Source organism: Aethina tumida, chromosome 1 (assembly GCF_024364675.1).
Source record: "Aethina tumida isolate Nest 87 chromosome 1, icAetTumi1.1, whole genome shotgun sequence".
Lineage (NCBI taxonomy): Eukaryota > Metazoa > Arthropoda > Insecta > Coleoptera > Nitidulidae > Aethina > Aethina tumida.
In genome coordinates, this window is record NC_065435.1 from 47,093,164 (window position 1) to 47,114,266 (window position 21,103).

At 31.2% G+C, this 21,103-nt stretch overlaps 1 protein-coding gene across 2 annotated transcripts in view; it reads right to left on the reverse strand.

Annotated features, from left to right (window-relative positions):
• Positions 1-21,103, reverse strand: part of LOC109598639 (zwei Ig domain protein zig-8) — a 121,260-nt gene that overhangs the window by 26,359 nt on the left and 73,798 nt on the right. For both annotated transcript variants that reach the window (XM_020014554.2, XM_020014546.2), the window contains exon 3: positions 997-1,163. In XM_020014554.2, coding sequence (XP_019870113.1) covers positions 997-1,163 — 167 coding nt within the window. The remainder of the gene's footprint in view (positions 1-996; positions 1,164-21,103) is intronic.

The window sequence follows — 21,103 nt, forward strand, 5'->3', positions numbered from 1 at the left end:
TGTTCAATGTGTCCATGAAGTGTTATAATTCCCTTTTCGAATGGTTCTATTATTATCATATTTATGACGAAATTAAATGTTTCACCGGTTATAGAAAAGTTTTATTAAATACTTTATTACTTTGCAGTAATGAAATTAATATTTTTAAATTCATTTCATTAATAGATCTTTGTAATATTGTATACTGTGAAAAAAACTGTTTAGTAATTCTTTAGACATTTTTAATATCCATGTTCATAAAATATAATATAATTTTTATAAGAAGAGAATTTGTGCATAACTTTGTAAATACTGATCAAAATAAAATACTTTTTTAAAGGTTTCTATCGTTTTTTATTTTTGAAAATATACATACAATTTATTTACTTTGTACTTTTGTCCATTCAAATAGTAAATAATATTTAATTTTCGAAAATGTTGTGTAAATTACTTATTTATGTTATTATAATTAAAAATAAATTTTATTCTAACATCTTTTCATTATTTTTGCACATTAAATATTAAAAAAGATTTGGTATTTTTTACTGAGTGGAAATTAATCTTAAATTCTTAGACTATTAATTACAGATTAATTTAGTCAATAAAAATAAATCAAATTACCTTTAAACAACAAAACTTATTAGTTCTCTGAAGAATCTTGTAAATTATATTATAATTAGTAGAAGATTGATTAAAAATATAACTCATTAACCCATAATCTTGCAAGTTAATAACGAGTCACTTCCAATCAAAATGAAATTTTTCGTTAAATTAAAAAACGTCCATCAACCCTTACCGTTCTCAATTTCTAGTGCCATCTAATTAAGTGGCGTAAATTAATTGTGAAATGCAAATATTTGCTTACACAAATCGGAATATTTAAATTATAAAATTTAATATCGATCAATCTCTTAAGAAGAGACAAAATTCTTATGAAAGATAATCCTTCTTACAGTTTCCAATTGAAATTCAAAATTGCCGACATGTCCTGATTTCCTTATGCGTCATCCTACTTACCATGCCGTCTCCAATGTTATTGATGACACATGGTACCAGAGCAGTTGACCCGGTTTGTGACGTTATGACCGTGCTGTTTTCAGTGGCGAAACGCACTGGAGGACTCTCCAGCGGCGGGAAGGAAGCCCCCAGCTCGTTTAAGTCCTCTCCAACGTCTACGTCGGGCTCTGGAATTAATTACAGAAACAGAATTAGGACCCGAACACTGGCAGTGTCGATGGAAATTTATGCCCGCTGATTGCAGGATCGATTGCACGAAGGGGCGGGTTTGTTTCAGAGCTGATTTGGCCGAAACGTGTTGGGTTTCGTTAACTGAATAATTCGTTCTATTTATATTTAACTATTTCTATATAAAGTATGGTCAACTAAATTTATAGTCATGTCTTTCGAATTTTTTTTTTCCTCCAATTTAATTATAACTTTACTAAACAATATATTATGCTAGTTTTATACAAACTAGTATTTTTTTTTTTTTTTTCAAGTAACCCAGACATAACATTTTCGCCTTCACTGTTTGTCTTTAGAATTTAGATTTGTTTGAGTTTGGAACCCTACGATTTTGTTAATTGCACACGTAGAAATGTTTGAATGTCATCCTTTAGTAAGAAAGGATTTAACATTAAACGGAGGTAATCTTAGGGGATGTACCCTGCCATGAACTTCCTTGAAACTCCCTGCAATTCCCTACGGGATTCACAAGGAATCGGTTAAATTTTCCTTAATATAATATCGATTTTTTACTACTTTTATTCACTAAAACGTGAACCTAACGAATTAACTTATTATTAATAATTTTTTAATTAATTTAAAATTTAAAAAAGACCAATATAGGTATGTTATATTTGGTCCTAGGTTGCAAGAAATTTGCAATTGTGATTATCTTATAATATTATATTATTTATTGATATTGATGAAAAAATTAAAAAAGAAAGAAAATAGAGAATATTAGTAGACTGAAACTTTCGAGCGAATCGATGTGCAATAGCTCAAAGTCCGTAATTAATGCAGTAATACTCACTCATGCTTAACGAACAAAACATATGCTCGAATGCACCGCGTTGTAAATTATAACATAACAGAACTTTGTGTGTGGGGAATGAAGTGCAAAAAACTTTACGCTAACTAGCTACTGCAAATTCGTTCACTTACAATTAGCACGTCAGACGGTCTTAAACATGACAAGAAACCTAAAGTAACAAACTTGTAAAAACATGCCTAGTGGAAACACCCATCCAGAGAGGGCATTCGCATGACCCTCGAGCTGTAGTCGAAGTTTCAGCTCCAAGTTTTCTTAAATTTGATTTATAGTTCACGAGTTAGTAGTATAAATATATGGAAGTTGTTTCGTTCACAAAAGGGCATCTAACATTTAATTTTCTCCGGTTTCGAATGCTGATTCCCATTTTTTAATAAGTTAAGCATTGACAACGAATTCTAAATCAATTTAGAAAGTTAAATGTTTGTCCATAACCTGCACATAAATAATTTGTAAGTCACTAAAAAGGAGAAGTTCGATACGTTTAAATTATTTTCATTGAATTTTTTCATTTTGCCCCACATTTATTTATCAGACTGATTATACGAGATTCCCCTAAAACTTAGTTATTAATGAAAAGTTTATGTTTCTTATCAACATCGTTTCACCGGTTATAAAACATCCCGATCTTTATGTTTACAGTTGACTAGCGAAATTTCTAATGATAACGCTTTGTTATTCACATTTATTTATCAGTTCCCGATGGTACGCGTTGTGTAGCGCCATCCTCTGGGATGATCGCCTTCATAAAGTGTCATTTTAGTATTCCGAACTCTGGAAATTGGAAAATTATCACGAAGTTACCTCGGATGTTCCCATAACTACCATTACTTATCACGCAGTCACGGAGTAAAAAATTGTTATTTATTCTGTAAAATAGAGCTTCGAAGTTAATAACATAAATACATAAATCTGTAATGAAAATATGCCCAAAAATAAATACGGTGGAGTGCGATTCATAAAGTATATTAACTAAGGACGTCGTGCTGCTAGATGAACAAATAGAAGAGGCAGTATCGGGCAATACTGCTTCATAACTCCTGCATGCACCTACATGGAGATTAATCGGGGAAAAGGTGAGCACACCTCTGAGAAGATGTTGATAATTCAAACTGGGAAATGTAAATTTCTTAGTGCCGTGAAATAATTATACGAATAAATTTCATTTATTTAACATATTCAGAGCACACCGGTATTCGCCTAAAGGAATAAATTCGGAGTATATTCAATTTATCTTCCTCCCAAATTGTTATTTACATTTTAATTAGATGCGCAGATTTGGCTGTTTGCCCAATGTTTCAACCAAACTTTCGTTTTTTAATCTAGTTAACAAAACTCTGTTAAAAGTTACGTGTCAAAATTAAATGTCGATGAATGTTTAACATGTGGAACGTGTAGAATCTACATTTATATGCTGGTACTAATTCGTAATGTTCAACCGTGGTGGTTTTATTATCGATTTTGATGGCGATTAGATAAGTCTGGAACATTGAAAAGTCAAACGAGTTAATTATCCACTGACTGTTTAGATTAACTACCTCGTTAGCTTGAACGAAACAGCTTTGGTATGCACTGATTCGATTTGCAGTCATCCTCCCATTAAAGCTTCTCTTCTCTCCCATACAAATCCACTTAAAAATATATCCTCTTATCAGTCCAAGAGGAAAGTCATTAACAAAAGTGATGTTCGATTTTTTAAACACAGTTTTTTCCTGTATTTTTTAAAAATTTATAGTCCAGACACCTGGAACGAGTTGGCTGTGAATTTGGACTTCAAAAATGTGTCAAACATTGTAGATCAAGAAAAGGCTAGTATATATGTTCACCAGCTTATTATGTCAAATTTGTCAAGTGTTTACTCAATCGCATATGTTTTATAAAGATAAAATTTAAATTAACCTTTACGTAATTTTGGAAAATTGGTAACCAAGCAACTTCAGTATAAAAAACAAATTTGTCAAAACTAACGTTCGGTCGTTTTTACACAGCCTTGTAAAAAGTGTTGACGTTGTGACGAGTTGCTCATCCACAACGATGTCTGATTGTGAGAAAGTGGTCACCAGGGATGTGGACAATGCAGTCGATGATGTATCTTTGGAGAATGTTGTTGAAAAAGACACGACCCCTTCAAACACACCAATTCCTGAGACTTCGCAACAGGACACAGCCAGACCCGACGCCATTTCCTGGGTAACCGAGGACACAAACAACGAAGTAGTAATGAAAAGGGTGGCAAAAGTCCCAAGGCATGGCACTTCCAGATCCAGACAACATCAACGTGAGACCAGAACCGTTCGTGTACGCGAAAACAAAAATTTGGTAATAGAGCAGGTGATAGAAGCATTTCGCCAACATCCATTACATAGATTTAACGAACTGGTTAAAATTACTAAACAACCTTCAAGATATTTAAGGAAAATCTTAATGCTCATATGCAAGTACAATCACAATATGCATACGTGGGAATTGTTGCCGACATATAAGAGGTTCAACAATATGGAAAGAAGTGTAGCCGTCACTGACTTCGCATCTGATAATTTCAACTAATTTCAATGAATTTCCTGCGTCCAAATATTTCTGTAAACAGTTCAATATTTATTTTTGTTCACAAATTCTTTAATTTCAGACTTCACTGTTGGTTGGTTAGTGCAATTACCAAGCACTCACGGCTCGAACGAGCACGCCAATTATCCAGCAATATTAGCATTAACATGGGATGTCAGAGCCATCAATATTGCAACTTGTCTTAACAAATCTCTTCACTCGCATGATGTCGATACGGAAATAATTAGAGATAGGTAGTCCCTGTAAATTCGATGGTTAAGCGATAAAGACATATCAATGGGTCAGTTAACATGTCAATTTCCCGGTTCTGTCAGAGCCTTTCGATCGTTCAGTAAAGGTGAAGTTAATACAGTGCTGTACACAGTATCGGTCGCTTTCCGGCATTACATGGAGACTGCAACGTGCCCCGTTGACAGGCCGTTCGTACTCAATTTACCAAGCCTGCTATTTTGATTGTGACGCAAGAGGACAGCTCTATTGATCCCATCCAAAGACATTTCAATCTTAAATTTGTGGAGAATGATATTGAAACAGTAGGATATGTCCGTATCAATTTCTATTCTCAAGCCGGAACAACGATAGCCATGGATTCTATTTTAGACTCAATTTCATATTTTGTATTATTTGCTGCAATAGTCATTTATATTGATATTTTCATAAATAAAATACTAAAAAGTATATTGTCTTATTTTTGGTGATAACTTATTAAAATATTATTTTACATAAAAAATTATTTATTGCATAATAATCAGGTAAGTATAAAATACACAAAATATCGTATAATAAACAAATACTTTATTAAATTATATATTGGCCGTTCTGGTCCAACACCTTTTACCATATTTTGTGGTAGTAGCATAAAGCTCATAAAATTTTTGGTCTTTGCTGTCAAAAAAATGATCGAGGTGGTTTTTGACCTCCTCATGTGAGGTTAAGGTTTTACCGTCTAAAAAATTTTGGAGTGACCGGAACAAATAATAATCCGATGGTGCCAGGTCTCGAGAATATGGTGGGTGTGGCATTGTATCTTGTAAAAGCTTTTGGCGAGTGACCAAACTTGTGTGAGGTCTTGCGTTGTCTCGGTGAAACACTACATCTTTCCTGTCAATTAGTTCTGGCCTTTTCTGTTGAAGTGCATCCTTCAGTTTGTCCAGCTGATGACAGTAGACTTCCGAATTAATCGTTGTGTTATCCGGTAAGAGTTCAAAAAAAAAAACGATTCCTTTAAAATCCCACCAAACAGACAGCATCATCTTTTTTTGGTGAATATCGGCTTTAGAAATAGTTTGAGCCGCTTCATCTTTTTTGCTCCATGACCTTGCGTTTGACGTTGTTGTATACAACCCATTTTTCGTCCCCAGTAATGATGCGCTTCAAAAACGGATCATTTTCGTGACGTTTGAGAAGCGAATCGCAGAGGTCAATGTGGTGACACAGATTTCTCTCTGTGAGAACATGGGGAACCCATACATCGAGCTTCGAGGATAATCTCAGGTCTTTCAAGTGCTCATAAACTGTTGAATTTGATAAATTTAACCTCAATCCGATTTCACGTGTTGTTATTCGCCGGTTCGCATCAACTAATGCCTTTATCGCGTCTTTATCAGCTTCAACCAGCCTTCCCGAACGTGGTGCATCTTCGACATCAAAATTGCCGGATCAAAATTTAGCGAACCAGTTCTGGCACTGGAATTTTTCACATACAAGCCTTGCTAGATGAGCTCTCAATGCATATAAAAATTATACGGCTTAAGTGTGAAGTTAGGTGCAAAAAAATACAATTAAACCCTCTGTCGGGAAAAAACGAAATTACTTTCAGAACAACCCAATAGTTGTATATTGTATTGCATAACTGACTAATGTAATACCATTCTATTTATATTAAATTTGGTTTTGAAAGATACGACATAAAACTCCCGATTAAAAATAAAAACAATATCCTAAATTTTATAAAATGCCGAGGATGACTGCTGTGCATTTCGAATGTTATGATAAATTTTTCGGAAACGATGATAACTGGAAGCCGACCTTTTTAGTGCACCTCTGTAGCGAGAAGGTTGGGGATTAGGCATAAAGGAACGAAACAACATAATGAATGATGATGTAGAGAAAGCAAGTAATTTCACGTGTACCGTTTAAGCAGCCTCACGTTTATATCCAGGATTATCCTAGCGCTCTATTTCAGGTCCGTTTTAAAACAGGATTCACGAACGAACGTGAACGCTTTATCGCCCTCCGGATTCTTTTCATTACTTCCACGGACTTTTGTTAACTTTTGTACAAATGCGGCCAGATAAAATGGCACTTAATTATATTTCTGTATACCCAGTGATCACGAAATGAATTTAAAGCAACCTCGTGATCTAATTGAAAAATTTCAAATTGCTTTAACGCTACAATCAAGCTTCAAGCTTAATTTTCTATGTTATAATTTGTTCTTAAAATTATTTAGTTGATTAAAGTACTGTAGACTTAGCTTTCTAGAACAGCTTCTCTCTATTACTGATTTTAACAATTTATTATAAAATATATACTTATTAATTAACCAAATTAAATGTTTATAATAAATACTCAGATAAAGTATGTTTAACAAACGGAAACCAAATGTAAATTCAAAGGACACGTGTACTTTGCCGTGAAATTCGCTCGATTTGATTTACAGGATGAAGTTAATTTGAGGTAAAAATGGTGAATTGATCTGAACGTCGGTTTGTATAAGTTCCTTCATTTAATTAAGAACTAATCTGGAAGAGGAAATAATAATGATTACATTTATTTGCTAATATACCAGTAAAATATTTGGAGGTAACCGACACTGTTCCTATATCATTTGTGGGAATTTCGCGAAGGGGGAACTTTAACCTACAGTTGTATTTACGCAAATTATGAGGCTGAAATGTGGTACGTTAATATTAATTTTTGGTGTAAATATTAAATTTTCAATCTAACGGTTCGACCCAAATTCTCGGTTTATTACTTTAGATATACATTTATTATGGTGCCTTTTAATTAATTAGAAGTTTCGTTAATGCTGAATACTTGCATAATTACAGCCTTTGTGTAATTTATTTAGAACTGGTTCCGTTTAAATGTGTGGTTTTAATAAATCGTTGAGCCACAATTAATTTGCTAATCAGTTTAACATGATTACAAAATCAAGTAATGGCTTCCGTATAATTAACATCGAATTCACACGTCTTTGTGTTATATCCAAATATGTATTAATGTCAATATCCTTTGTATATCGCGTAGACCATACAAGACGGAGTGTCGTCATTTAAGCTCGTCTTCTATTGGAACATGTCTGGAATTTCATAGAAACGAGATATAAATTCCTATTCTGAAGGTATACTCAACAATTCTTGCGCAATCGTTATGTCATCTTCGGAAAAATTATTTTTTACGACTCTAGAAATTCATTAAATAATATCGCCTCTAATTTAATCAATACATAGTAGTAATAAAATATATAGTAAGTAACAATTTTACAAGAAATAAAAATTGTATATAAATTTGACCTAGAACCACTTTTCTAAGGGAATTATTAGCTAGAATTCAAGGTACCCCCATTAACTGTTTCTAAACACACCCCAAAAAACCCGGTTGTTTGTAAAAACAGCCGTAACAATAATCATAACAGTAAAGGACTAGTATAGTATATAAATACGCAGGAAAAAAATAAAAGGCCTCTTAACCAGAGGAAAGCAAAAAAATAATGATAAAAACGTTTAGATGTGAAAGAAACATTAAAATGGTTACATTTAGGGAACAATATAAAATTTATTTTTTTTTTGTTGTTAATATTATACGTATTTGCAAATGTTTAAGAGGAATTTAAGAGGAACTCATTGAGTCATGATACATATAATATTAGTAAAATATTGATTAAAATGTGAAAATGTATAAGAAACAAGTATAAAACCCAAAATTCTCGTGATTCAGTCAAATAACAAATGACCATTTAAATTTGTGTTGCTTATAAACATTTGCGGTGGATAGTAGAACGTTGACCACAGTTAGAATTAGTTCTCCGAAAGTTTGTCTTGGTGTGTGCATACGTGAATTCAACAGAAGTGCTTGGAATGTTTGTGTAACTTCCATATTAATTTCACTAGAATATTTCGGGTTAACTCACATGTAAGAGAGTTAGGTACTTACAGAGGAGTACTTTTATTACTTATTATTAAAGCCGAGTACGTGGATGAGAATGAATCTTGACAAACTATTTGTAACTTACTTTCATCGATTTATGAAAAAATATGTAATTTTAGTTTATTATTTATTAGTAACTTAGTTAATTAGAGATATTAGATATCAATAATTATACCACAAGGAATATCTACTTTGTTACACACATGTGTTCTGATTTAGTGTGTATGGTATCTACTTTAATTATGCAACAATGCCGATGGAGTTCAATTTGTAATTAACACAAACGTAGTCGACGATTTATGAGGACATAATTAAATTAGGAAATTGTGGTGGAACTTTGGACCGCTGTTCTGTATTGTCCAAGACTTTGTTCGAACAGCTGTCCACTTCAATTATAATGTAATTATTACAGTTTCTAATCCCATAATGAATGTACTACATCCCAAACGGACGAGTTTCCCTGCCTGTTTAGCAAGTTTGGCTAAGACCGCTACTGTTCTTAGATTAATTTAATCGTGTTTAAACAGTAGAAAGCGTTTTATTGTTTTCTAAGTAATTTCAAGGGCTTAGATTTAAAATGATGTTGTTTTCAACTAACTGATTGGGAATGAAGTAGCATAGATTTAGGATAAAGTAATCACGTTTTGAAAGTCATTCCAGACCAAACAACTTACCGTAATTTATATTATTGCTGATACGATTAACAAATAAAATAGCCATAATTCAAGTTACAGTTAAATGTATTTTGAGAGCTGTGTGTGAACTTCAAATTAGTTCTGTCTAATTGTGACAAAATAAACAAAGCAAAGTCAAGTTTCCACGATATCGCTTAGCATTATCAGTTCAAACATTGGTTTCAGAATTTCGGGAGGTTCCATGCGTCTGATAAACTAGTAGGCAGTTTTTTGTACGTCTAGGATTTATGTGAATTTATAAACGGATCATAAATAAAAATAATATAAACCCCCTTACTCAATACAACTTTCCCAAATAAAACGTTTACGTAATAAAGCTTTTGATATCTGTTATTCCCTAAGTTGTTCGCGACAAAATTTATTTGTAGCTGCCGTTGACGTTTGCGAGAAAAACTTTTGATAAATCGAAGGAGAAAGCAATTTTTGGGCGGTCTACTCCAGTTATACATTAGACTCATTAAATAAGGAAAACAATTATAAATGTATTTTTTAAATAAAGAACTTAGCCTGATGTATGGCCTGTCTTGAATTAAGATGCTTATTAATTCTCTTTTTGCTGTTATTAAACGAGAGGCCTTCGTTAGTCCAATATTACCAGAAATATTTGGTATGGAACGTGACAATTGAAATTAATAATAATGGCATAATTTGACTTCATATTTCATTTTCGTTGACGATTCGTCAAAGGATACATGAAAGTAAATAAAATATTATTGCTTTGGTGAATATTGCGACATCCAACGTAAAAGTTATTTATAGGCATTAAATTGTCAATTCCTTATGAATTTATATTTGTGGCAGAACTCTCTGATTCCTGAACATTATTATTGGAGCATTTACAGTGAAAATCGCAAAAGTATAAAATATCCTAGTACGTATAAAACTTGGTATTCAGAAGAGTAACTTAGTTCCAAACAACTTCAAATACATATTGTGAGAATTGAAGTGTATTTGCATATCTATATGATAAATTGGGATAAAACATGTTCCGGATTTATTTTATATATGAAGGACTGCTCATGAAAGTATTTTTAAACTTGTTATCTTAATAAAGTGCTGAAAGTGTCCACTTGGAAAAAAATCGAACAAAACTATGTGGAAGACATAAGAATTCACTTAACCTAAATTGCAAAAATCTCGTAAAAATATGATGAGCGTGAATTTGTTTAGTTAAAGTGGAAATTTAACTACGACAAGTAATTTGTGTTATAGCCAAACTGAGACTGAGTTGCAACATGTTAATTTTAATAGAAGGTAATAAAGTTGAGCTTCCCATCCAATTTATGTACATTTTAGGGAAGTCTTTACTAGAGTGGCAATCTGAAATATAATGTGCTTTTTGATACGATATTACTTGCATGAGATTCAATGAAGTTTAATTCCAGGAATCTCGGATTAAAATTTATTCTGATGTAATATACTCATTCTTTAAAATTTGAAGGTAGGGTGGTAAAATAAAAATAATGATTTCGATATATATATACAATAATTTTCGTTCAACAAGGTTTCAAAAGCAAATTTCTCTTTATTTTTAAGTAATAAGTCAAAGTTAATGTGATGTGAATGTGTGAATTTCATTGACACTAGTTTTATTTGTATTTAGCGTTATTTTATTATGGGAAATAATTGTTTGTTAATAAATAACGTCAAACAGTAAATTTATTTTAAAATGTAAAACCTATACTCAATTTATGGACAATAAACGAGGTGCATAGTAAAGATTAAAATTAATTGGATTATCTATAATTTATTAAAATAACGGCTTTGTGGTACACAATTTCAAAAATTAACATAGCAAATGTTTAATAATTAAAAAGGGGTAAATGTAATTTTATTTGGCATTTCATTTTATTATATTTTACGCCATAAAATTAAATGATCCAAAAAATGGACATGTTAATATGAGCCAATTTTCAACACACGTTTAATAAAGTTATACATCCCATATTTATTACGCATTATTTAAACGACGCTGTTATACAGATATGTATATAAAAGTCCTAACAGCTGGTTTGTCATATTTTGATATTTTGTTAATGACTTTGGACAATATATCTGTCAAATATTAATGCCTACGTATTAATAATATATATCGCTGGAGCCATTATAATATAATGGACATTTAAAATATTCCAATTTAATATATCAGTTGTATTGTGAGATCAAATTATTTCTATACTAATAATCATAATTAATTAGTTATCTAAAGATAACTAATTAATTATGATAAAGATATAACAAATAAAAATATTATCTGATGGTTTAAATTATAACAGGTGACTTATACAAAATTATAATAATTACTAATTAGATGTCATTGAGGTTTAGCTTAGTCAAATTTTAACTTTGACTGCAAATTTATTAGGAGCAATATACATTAGTATACCGGTGTATACTTAAAATAAAGACAAGAACTTATCTGGCTGTTTCATCGGGGCTCAAGTTCGCAGACCCATTGTGCCATGTTAAAAAGGTTTGCACCATCTGTACGGCATCTTAAATACGCCTTAGAACCCGCCACCCTGAATATTTTATAGCAGATTAGTGTGTTTCTTTTGAGAATCTGCCAACGGTAGCAACCATGCACAGAGACATCGAGAAATGAGATATGAAACCGGATTTGCCTGGGACAATCTTTAATTCAATTCCAAGGTACGATGGTTTATGAACGAGATGTTTAAGGTTTTTTTCAGACAGTAACGTCTGCTATCTGAAATATTTTTGAAATCAATAAAATTATATTTGGAAATGGGGACCCCGTCCCTGGCAAGGAATGTTTTCGGGATTACAAATATAATTTACATAATTGAATCTCAATGATTGGGATTTAATTATGCAATAGTCCAGCTAATCAACTGAATACAGTTCAAGGCGATATGCCCCTTTTGAAATTATCCATCGTAAATTGAAATCAATTTGGATTAAACATTTATTGTGGATATCTATGACAACATTCGTGTCAATATTGGGTTAAATAAGCCAAGGAACTCAATATCGCAGTACATTCTAAGTCGAATCCGCAGTATTTCTCGATAACTGGCAAGCAATCTAGCAGTCTACTTGAAATACAATCCGAAACTATTTGTCTTTATTATGGGGGAATTTCAATATTGCACGCAACGAGAAATCGAACGGACACTAGAATTTAATCAATGCAACTATTAAATTTAGTTTCCGTGGAGTACTTGACAGCTGTCGATTAGGTTCTCATTGACTTAACTCTGGATATTAAATATTTAAGTCTATTGTTTTTAAAAATTTCAATTGCTGAATTATATAACTCAAATGAATATGTTTATCTCGAAAACTACGGATGCTAATAAATAATTATGTCGTGCTACTTGAATCATATCTCTATCCCACATTATGCCGTTTGCACATATGTTCCTACACACTTTATTATTATTAGAGTAAATCGCATCAAACGAACATTACTGTTTAACAAACGCAGTTTTTTTAAATCATTGCGAGTGCTTTCAACTCTCGACAACAGTAGGAGCGGTTCAGTTGTTTTTAATGGAATCGTTCGTCGTTAATTCAATCGTACTGAGCTTTGACATTTCCGTTTAACTCCCCTTATTTAAAAATTCATGTAAATTGTCAACGATGCTACAAACCAGTAAACCGTACACGTTTAATTGTATAAACCCGTCTGGTGTACAAATAATGCGATGCGTTGGAATTAAAAAAATAAGCATGCATGTGTTGATTTTGAGGTATTGACTAGTCACGCATGGAACACCTACTCGAGTATACATAATTTGGGGTTCGGATCATTGTTGATTTTCTTCATTTAATGATGTTTTAAATTGCGGTTCGATGTTAAAAAAAATATGTGGGTATATGTTGTTAAATAAACTGAGCGAAAATGTTAAGCTATGTAAAAGCTTAATTTTATATATAATATTTTTATTATATTTAAATATATTATTCTTTTTATTCTAATATTTTATTAATAAATTATATTAATTAAGTTCATTTTAATACCCTTATTTAAACATAAAGCTGTAGAGTTACCTCTGGATATATTAAACAACAAATAATTAATAATCTATATTCATTTATCACAAAAGAGAACAAGTAAACACAATAATACCGACATATTACATATATTAATTATACAAATTGTTATTGTTGACCAGATGTATTTGTTCCAAATTAGGATTTCACTGGACACCGCAATAAATTAGAAAACTTCTTATAATCCTTACATAAATTTGCTCTGAAATTTAAAACAGATTCGATTGACTTTGTTTTTCAACCAGTTATAATTAAAATTTAACCTTATCATTTTAATTAGTTTCAAGCATGACGTATAGTGTCAAGAATAAACATATTTTTAGTTATAATGCGGCAAGAATCTTTATATGCAAATCGGAAATTCGTTTTTGCATAATCTCTGATTATGTGCCTTCCTGGATATGTCGTGAAATTATCCACTCTCATACAAAGAGTTGGATTTCTATTAAAATAACACGTTTGCATTAACCACACCGCATTTTGTGTTTGTGTTTAGTTGGTGCATTGTGTACTTAGTTTGTTATGCATTTTGTAAATATAAGTTAGTTGAGAACTAATGATGGTTAAAAGTGAACCTTGTAAATTTAATTCAAGAGAAACTTTTCGGTACACATTTTTACATTGTCCTTTTTAACATTAACGTGGAATGTTTGTTCGTAAATTTCACAGGTTAATCAATAAAAGCGGATCCAGTAAAACTTTGAACGAAAATCAAACTGAAGATTCTCGGTTGTGTCTCTGATGCAGATATAAAATTCTTATTTACTGTCTTCATGTGCTCATCGAGATAATAAAAGTTTATAAGTGGCAATAAAGTGTGTTTAAGCTACATTATTTCCAGCAAAATCGAGCAAATGGTATTTAGCAGAACTATAAAATTGCGATAAAACAGCTTCACACATTCACTAGGTTTTCAAATAATTAATTTCAAAGAATCTCTAAGCTGTATTAGTTTCAAGTCGGTTAAAATCAATGCGATTGAATGCCTTTTATTCCCACACCCATACTTCTGACTGTATGAAATCACATCGAATTGATTTGGTCGCAGTTCGTAGAAAAACGCAACAAAAAACTTGACATGAAGTACAGGCGCCAACATGAAATAATAATAATAGTAATAAGGGCTATCAAAGTTGTTCTGAGTGTATTAATATAAAGTTCTCCAGGAACGCATATTCAACATCGATTTAATGTTCCAACTTTTAAGTCCCAACAAGCCAGATATTGAACTCGTTAATAATTGTGAACACAAGTTTTGGCAGGAAAACTTTTTAACACCATCTTGCACTATGACTACGTAATAGTTGAAAACAACTGGGACTGGCAAAGTTTGTTCAAAATTTTATTAAAACAAGAAAAAATTTATTATGTTATTTCATTATGTCTATAAATTAATGGGTATATCTATTATAGATTTTATTTTTAAAAAATATAGACAGGCATGTTAGTCGACTTTTTATCTGTTTCATCGGCGACATTATAAATTTACTACAGTTTTTGTCACTAACAAAAAATCACGTAATGAGCCAACTGTCAATTAAAGTTAACATTTAACATAGCAGTTCCATTATCTTGATTCAAATGTTGTGCGTTGCTTGTTTCATGTATATCGCAATGGTCACAATGGAAAAAAAATGCAATTAGGTACGGCAAAGTTAATTCTGTCAGTGTTGAACTGATAGCGACTGTCTGCTCTTTGTTTTTCCAGCATCAACAATTGCGTTGTAACTGTGTCAACGTGCGAGACTTTTTAATCGGTTCCTTTAATTCTTGAACACATATGGAAATTGTATGAAAGTTTTATTATCAAAAAATGTATTGGTAAAAAATATTTCATTCATCAGTAAATGATTAGAGAGAGATTTTGCGATTTAAAAATTCGTCTCATTAATTGCACTGCTTCCAAATTTCCTGACTGTTTTCCGTTTTTTTTTTCATTAATTAATTACAAACTACATACCCGACACGTTAATAAATAATCAAAATGTTAGCGGGTATTAATGTCGAATTCAGTTTTTTTAACATTAATTAATATTTCAGGGATTATAAATTCGCCGGTTCCGAATTTTTATTTGGACGAATAAAACTCATTTGTAGAATGTATTGTTGTAAAAAATAATCTACAAAAGTTCATTTATATGATGTTTCATTACTTGGGCAAAAGCTGTCGTTAACTCTATAATGGACAGTTCCTCCTAACAACTTAGTCTTTTAATTTATGAAAGCGTATCCAATTTTTTAACGTGATTAAATTGGTATTATTAAAAAGCCGACTAGAGCTTTATCTTGTTTGCATAATACAAGGTTTTTGCATATTATAAAGTCTGTACTTGTTTTAAAACTTAAAATTGTAATATGGAGGCATCCTAAAAGCGGAGCTTGATTCCCGTTTATGGAACCGGATAGGCGTGGAGTTACTAAGCGGATTTTGAGATGCAAATTGAACGCAAGATTGTATAAAAGTAGCCGCTGCGGGATTTTGAAACCCACTTTGTCTAGAACATTATCTCTAATATTCCATTCATTATTCCCCTTTTTTTCATATTAATCTACCGGTCGCGATCGTTCATATTAAAGTAACTCGATAAAAATATTACGTCATTTAATGTAGATCATTCTCAGTTATGTGAGCAAGAAAATATGAAAACTTTCCCCGTCAGCTTCAATTAATTTCTGTATTTCATTAACCAAATTTACTTCATTTAACCTAACCTAACCTAACTTATAAATTCTCAATATTTAAGCCTTTTATTACCTCAGTATTTACATTGAAGGCTTTTATCGTCGTATCTGTTGACCAATTAATACACTATTGTGTACGATAATTTACTGGACGTATTTACGTTCGCCAAATACAATAACGGTAAGATTTACTAGGCATAAATTTTCCTCTGGGAATTTACAATAATGGAAATGCTGAGTTAGATATATCACACGTTTGTCAAACTAAAAATTTAATTTGCATTTTAATAATACATTTAGTTGAATTTTGGGAATCTAATGTACAAAGGAACACTAGCAGTTTCAAATACACATAAAAAAGATTACTTTAAGCCGAATACAGTTTAAGATGGTCGTAAAATGTATTTCATTAGTTTTAACAATAAATCAAAGACTACATTGTCTTCAGTTGGATCTCATCCCATCTACAGTTTCCCGCAAATTGAAAAAAACGAAAACAAACTAGAGATTCCGGGAAATTTTTCTTTCGTATAAATCTTCAGTGGAAAATAGTGTATAAATCACCTAGACGTAAATAGCTACGAGCAGCGACTGATTGATAAGAAAAAACGACGTATGTACGCACGCAGGCTTTAATGTAGAGACTCGTTAGGGAGTCTGAAAGTGACAGATTCAGTTGAAGTCAGGTTTTTCTTGCCCCTTATTGCAAGATCGGCGCTTTTCTACTCACGTGATCATCACACCACAGCTACGGAAAGTTCCATAATAAACAAATACGAATACGAATACAAATTTTACTATTTAATTATATTAATTTTGGTTATTTGACAGTTATGCATGCATGCAATGCATAATTAAGCAACAAACTAATATTACACAGTAGTTTTTGATAAATTCATTTGTATCAAATATGTACCGTAATTAAGGAAGTTGGATTTTGTCTTCTATAGAAAGTACGAGATTGAAATTTGCTTCATTACCTCTTCATAGCATTGCGAGTTGAAGTTTAGAGTGCAAACTTTAGACTGTGATCGTACTTTAAATAGATACATGCTTATAAACAATTTCAATTAATATAAAATTTATTACGAACTTGCGTTTGGACATTATCAAGATAGTTTTTTATTATTTTTTTAACTTTCTTGGTACATAAATTATTACCTTAAATGAAGAAAATTTTTAATACATACTTTATGTGAGTAAGTCATTAAATAGAATAAGGAGAATATCTATTTTTGCTGGATATCAAACTATATAAATAATCAATTAGGAAAAAAATTCAGTTTATATCACTGAATAAAAATGTATATTTGCAATATAAAGGGTTATATTAAATAATATATGTTCAGATTTTTATGGGCAGTAAAAGTATTCAAAATATCCCAGGATTATTAACTTTTCTTTTAGAAGTTACGATCTTTTTATAACATTTAGGGTTGTATGTTTCAAATAATTTAATGGTTATTACGTCATAATACTACCCTTTTTGTTTTTATCTTTAGAGAAGTATGGAATTTTATGAAGTAGGTTAATTGAATATAAAATATTCATTTTGCTGGTTATAAATTAAATTACACCAATTGAATTATTAAATTACATCAATTAAGTTGTTAAATTAATTTTATCCTCCTTTATCTACATATATCTTCTAGTTTATAGTTTGGAATGTGAACATTAATTAGGTATTGATTTTAATTTGTTAATTGTTTAATAAATAACTAAACAAAGGCAGCCAAATACGTATAAATGTAATAGCAAAACTGTTTTATTATAATATACAAAAACTTATAGTGTGGTATAAACTACAGTAGTGAGCATAATTATTTTCAATGGACTTTTCACTTTATGGACTCTTACTGCTCTCTGTGAATTTAAATTAATTATTTACCTATAGTCTTTTGTTCATTATAATTATTTATTCATTGGTCTAAGTGAAACTGTAAGAAAAATTATAAATTCAGTGTTACAAAAAACCGAGAGAAACAAGAATTAGAAAAATTGGAGAAACTGGCCAAGTAATAGGTGTGAAAAAATTTGACTGAGATCGAAAAACTTGATAGAAAATCGATAAAAGGATAATTCAAGTATCAAAAAACAATTCAATCTTATCTGAAATTAAAACTAACCTGGAGGAAATGGGACTTGCTGAAACTAGTTCAAGGACTGTGAGAAGATGGTTTAGTGAGGGGGTTCGTTTGACACAAGACCCACAAGAAAAGCCCTGATTTCTACTAAAAATATGAAACTCCATTATCACCTTTATAGCCAAATTGAACAAAAAAATTTTACAAATTTAAATGAACTCATCACTGCAATTGAAGAAGCTTGAATGAATATAAACTTGTATATTCGGAAAATAGTCGAGTCTATGCTACAGAGTTGGGCGAAAATTATAAAACAAAAAGGATATTAATTAATTAATTAATTAACGTTAATGTTAAATAAAAGAACACAAATTTAATTATTATAAATCTCTTTCAAAATTAAAGTTATATCCAATTCAATTCAGAAAAATATACGAAACATTTTATACAGTAAGAATACAGTAGTTTTTATAATATTGTATAAAACAAACATTTAACAGTTTACAATATATTTAACATTTTAAAAAGTTACTAGTACTGTATGTCACTATTTCTAGTCATGAACAGTTTTTATTAAGGGTATTTAAATTGTGAGAAATAATCACAATCAATGTTAGTCAGTCATAATTATTTAAAACTACATTTGATTATAACTATGAACTACAGTTATTGTAACTTTGACGTCCGTAATTTTCATGAAATTTTTAGATAGCACAAATCAACCATACTCATTGATACAGTGAAAATTGGACGTTTTTATTCTCTGGCATATTTCGCGATGATAACCGCAATTTATCAGAGAGTAAAATGTACAATATCCGAGTTTTTTCGGTGTGGTTGTGCACGGTATCGTTTGTATTTTTATTGTGAGCGTACACTAACCATATTGCATAGTTTAAAAAAAACCACTGTTGCCTAACAATATTTTGTTTTTTAACAGAACAGCCTCCACAAATAAATACAGGGAATAAGTTTCGAAGTAAAGGTATCTGTTAACTAGTTTGGGAAATATTTCCACTTCACAGTTTAAGTGAACTAATCTTTAAAGTGCGACCATCGACTTAGCATTTGAACATCTGTAATCTTGATCGACTTGTTTGTTATCCGAAACTGTTACCAACTTTCCTAATCTAAATTTGGATTTAGCCCGAAGACATTCGAATATGGCGGAACTTTTGCCAAATATTACGATTGCTGATATTATTTAAAATTTATGAATGGATCTTCGGCAAGAATCAGTGGCTATTTAATTTTGCAAATGGCAATTTGCCCCTGTAATGGAGAAATATACCCGTCTTGATTAGCCGTTCCATCCAACTTTTTCAGTTGCCGTATTTATATCTTTTGCAGCGGGCTCTCTTTATCTGATTGTTTTAACGGGGCGCTGCGGTTAATGGAACGACATGCTGAAATTGTTTCGCTTTTGGGTCCGAGGCGTTTATTCCATATACCCGGAAAATCGATCTTTCCTATTATTAAGTATTTAATTAAGACTCTTTGATAAGAATATATATAGTTAAAAAGTTTTAACCAAAATGTTTGCACTAATCACGTTTCATTAAATTTTAACAGTTCTGCTCACAGTATCAAATCTCGTTGATCACTTGTTGAAAAATTGGTTAATTCAAGCGTGGTATACCTGTCACAGTACATGAGAAGATATTACGAAACACGTCTCGGATAAAAATAACAAAACTGAAATTGCACCGAATGCCTGTGCATCGTGAACATCTTAAAAATTTCAAACAGCTGTGCAATTTACGGAATTTTCAAGACGACAAAAATGATTAGTTACGTTGTCAGGTCACTGTAGCCTGAAGTAAGACGTATTTAAGTATTTAATAAAGCTGAGGTATTACACCTTAGGGTGAATTAATGGATGAACACAACTCATAAGCGAGAACTAAATTAAACTTAACAATATAATGGGCTGTAAAAAAAACGGAAAAATGCTTTCACCATATTTTTTCATTACTGGAGAATGCTTGATGTTTGTTTGAAAAATGAGCGAGGTTCACTCATGATGACAAATTATCTCTCACCATGAATGATTTGTGTATTATTTGGAAAAGTTTTTATTTAACCAGATGAAACAGTTTTTAAATGTAATCATTTATTTTTTTTAGCAACCCTAATTAAGCTGCAGAATTGCAAAACAAATTTTAATTTTAAACAGTGTCAAAAAATAATTACCAGATCAAGTGAAGAGGATAGAGAAATCAACATTTAACAGGATATAAAAAAGAAAGTATTGCGAACGGGCGGATAAATAAAACATAGTGGTTAGAAAACATCCCAATAATTCACAATACATATTTCGAAAATTCTAACCCGATGTATTATTAATCGCAGCCTGCGGTCCATATTTTTATAGATCACGCGATGCGAGAAGGAGAGAAATTAACAAAAACGCAATAAGCATGCCTCGCAGAATATTACGGCGTTCATCGCTGAAATACATAACGGCACATAGCGACCATATATCATATTTCCGAGTGAAAATGGTTTGAAAGCTAAATGTGATCTATTCGCTGTGAAGAACCGGGTATTACTCATGACAGAGGCGTGACATATTTTAATTAAGTTTAAATGTAGTTCAAAGTGAGGTCTCTTTGTAGTTAAGCTTTTGTGAAAAAATAATACGTGACTAATCCAATATGAATATTTAGTTATTTATATTCAGCTTTAGTTGTGACATGAATGAAAACATTATTCATTTATTCTAAACTTATGAAAACATAATACTAATAATTGGTCTATAGTTATCAATATAATAATTTGTTTTTTAAAATATTCGAATAAATACAATATATAAAAGTAACTACATATTAATAAACCTTATATTTATTAATTAAAATAACATGCGTGTTAGT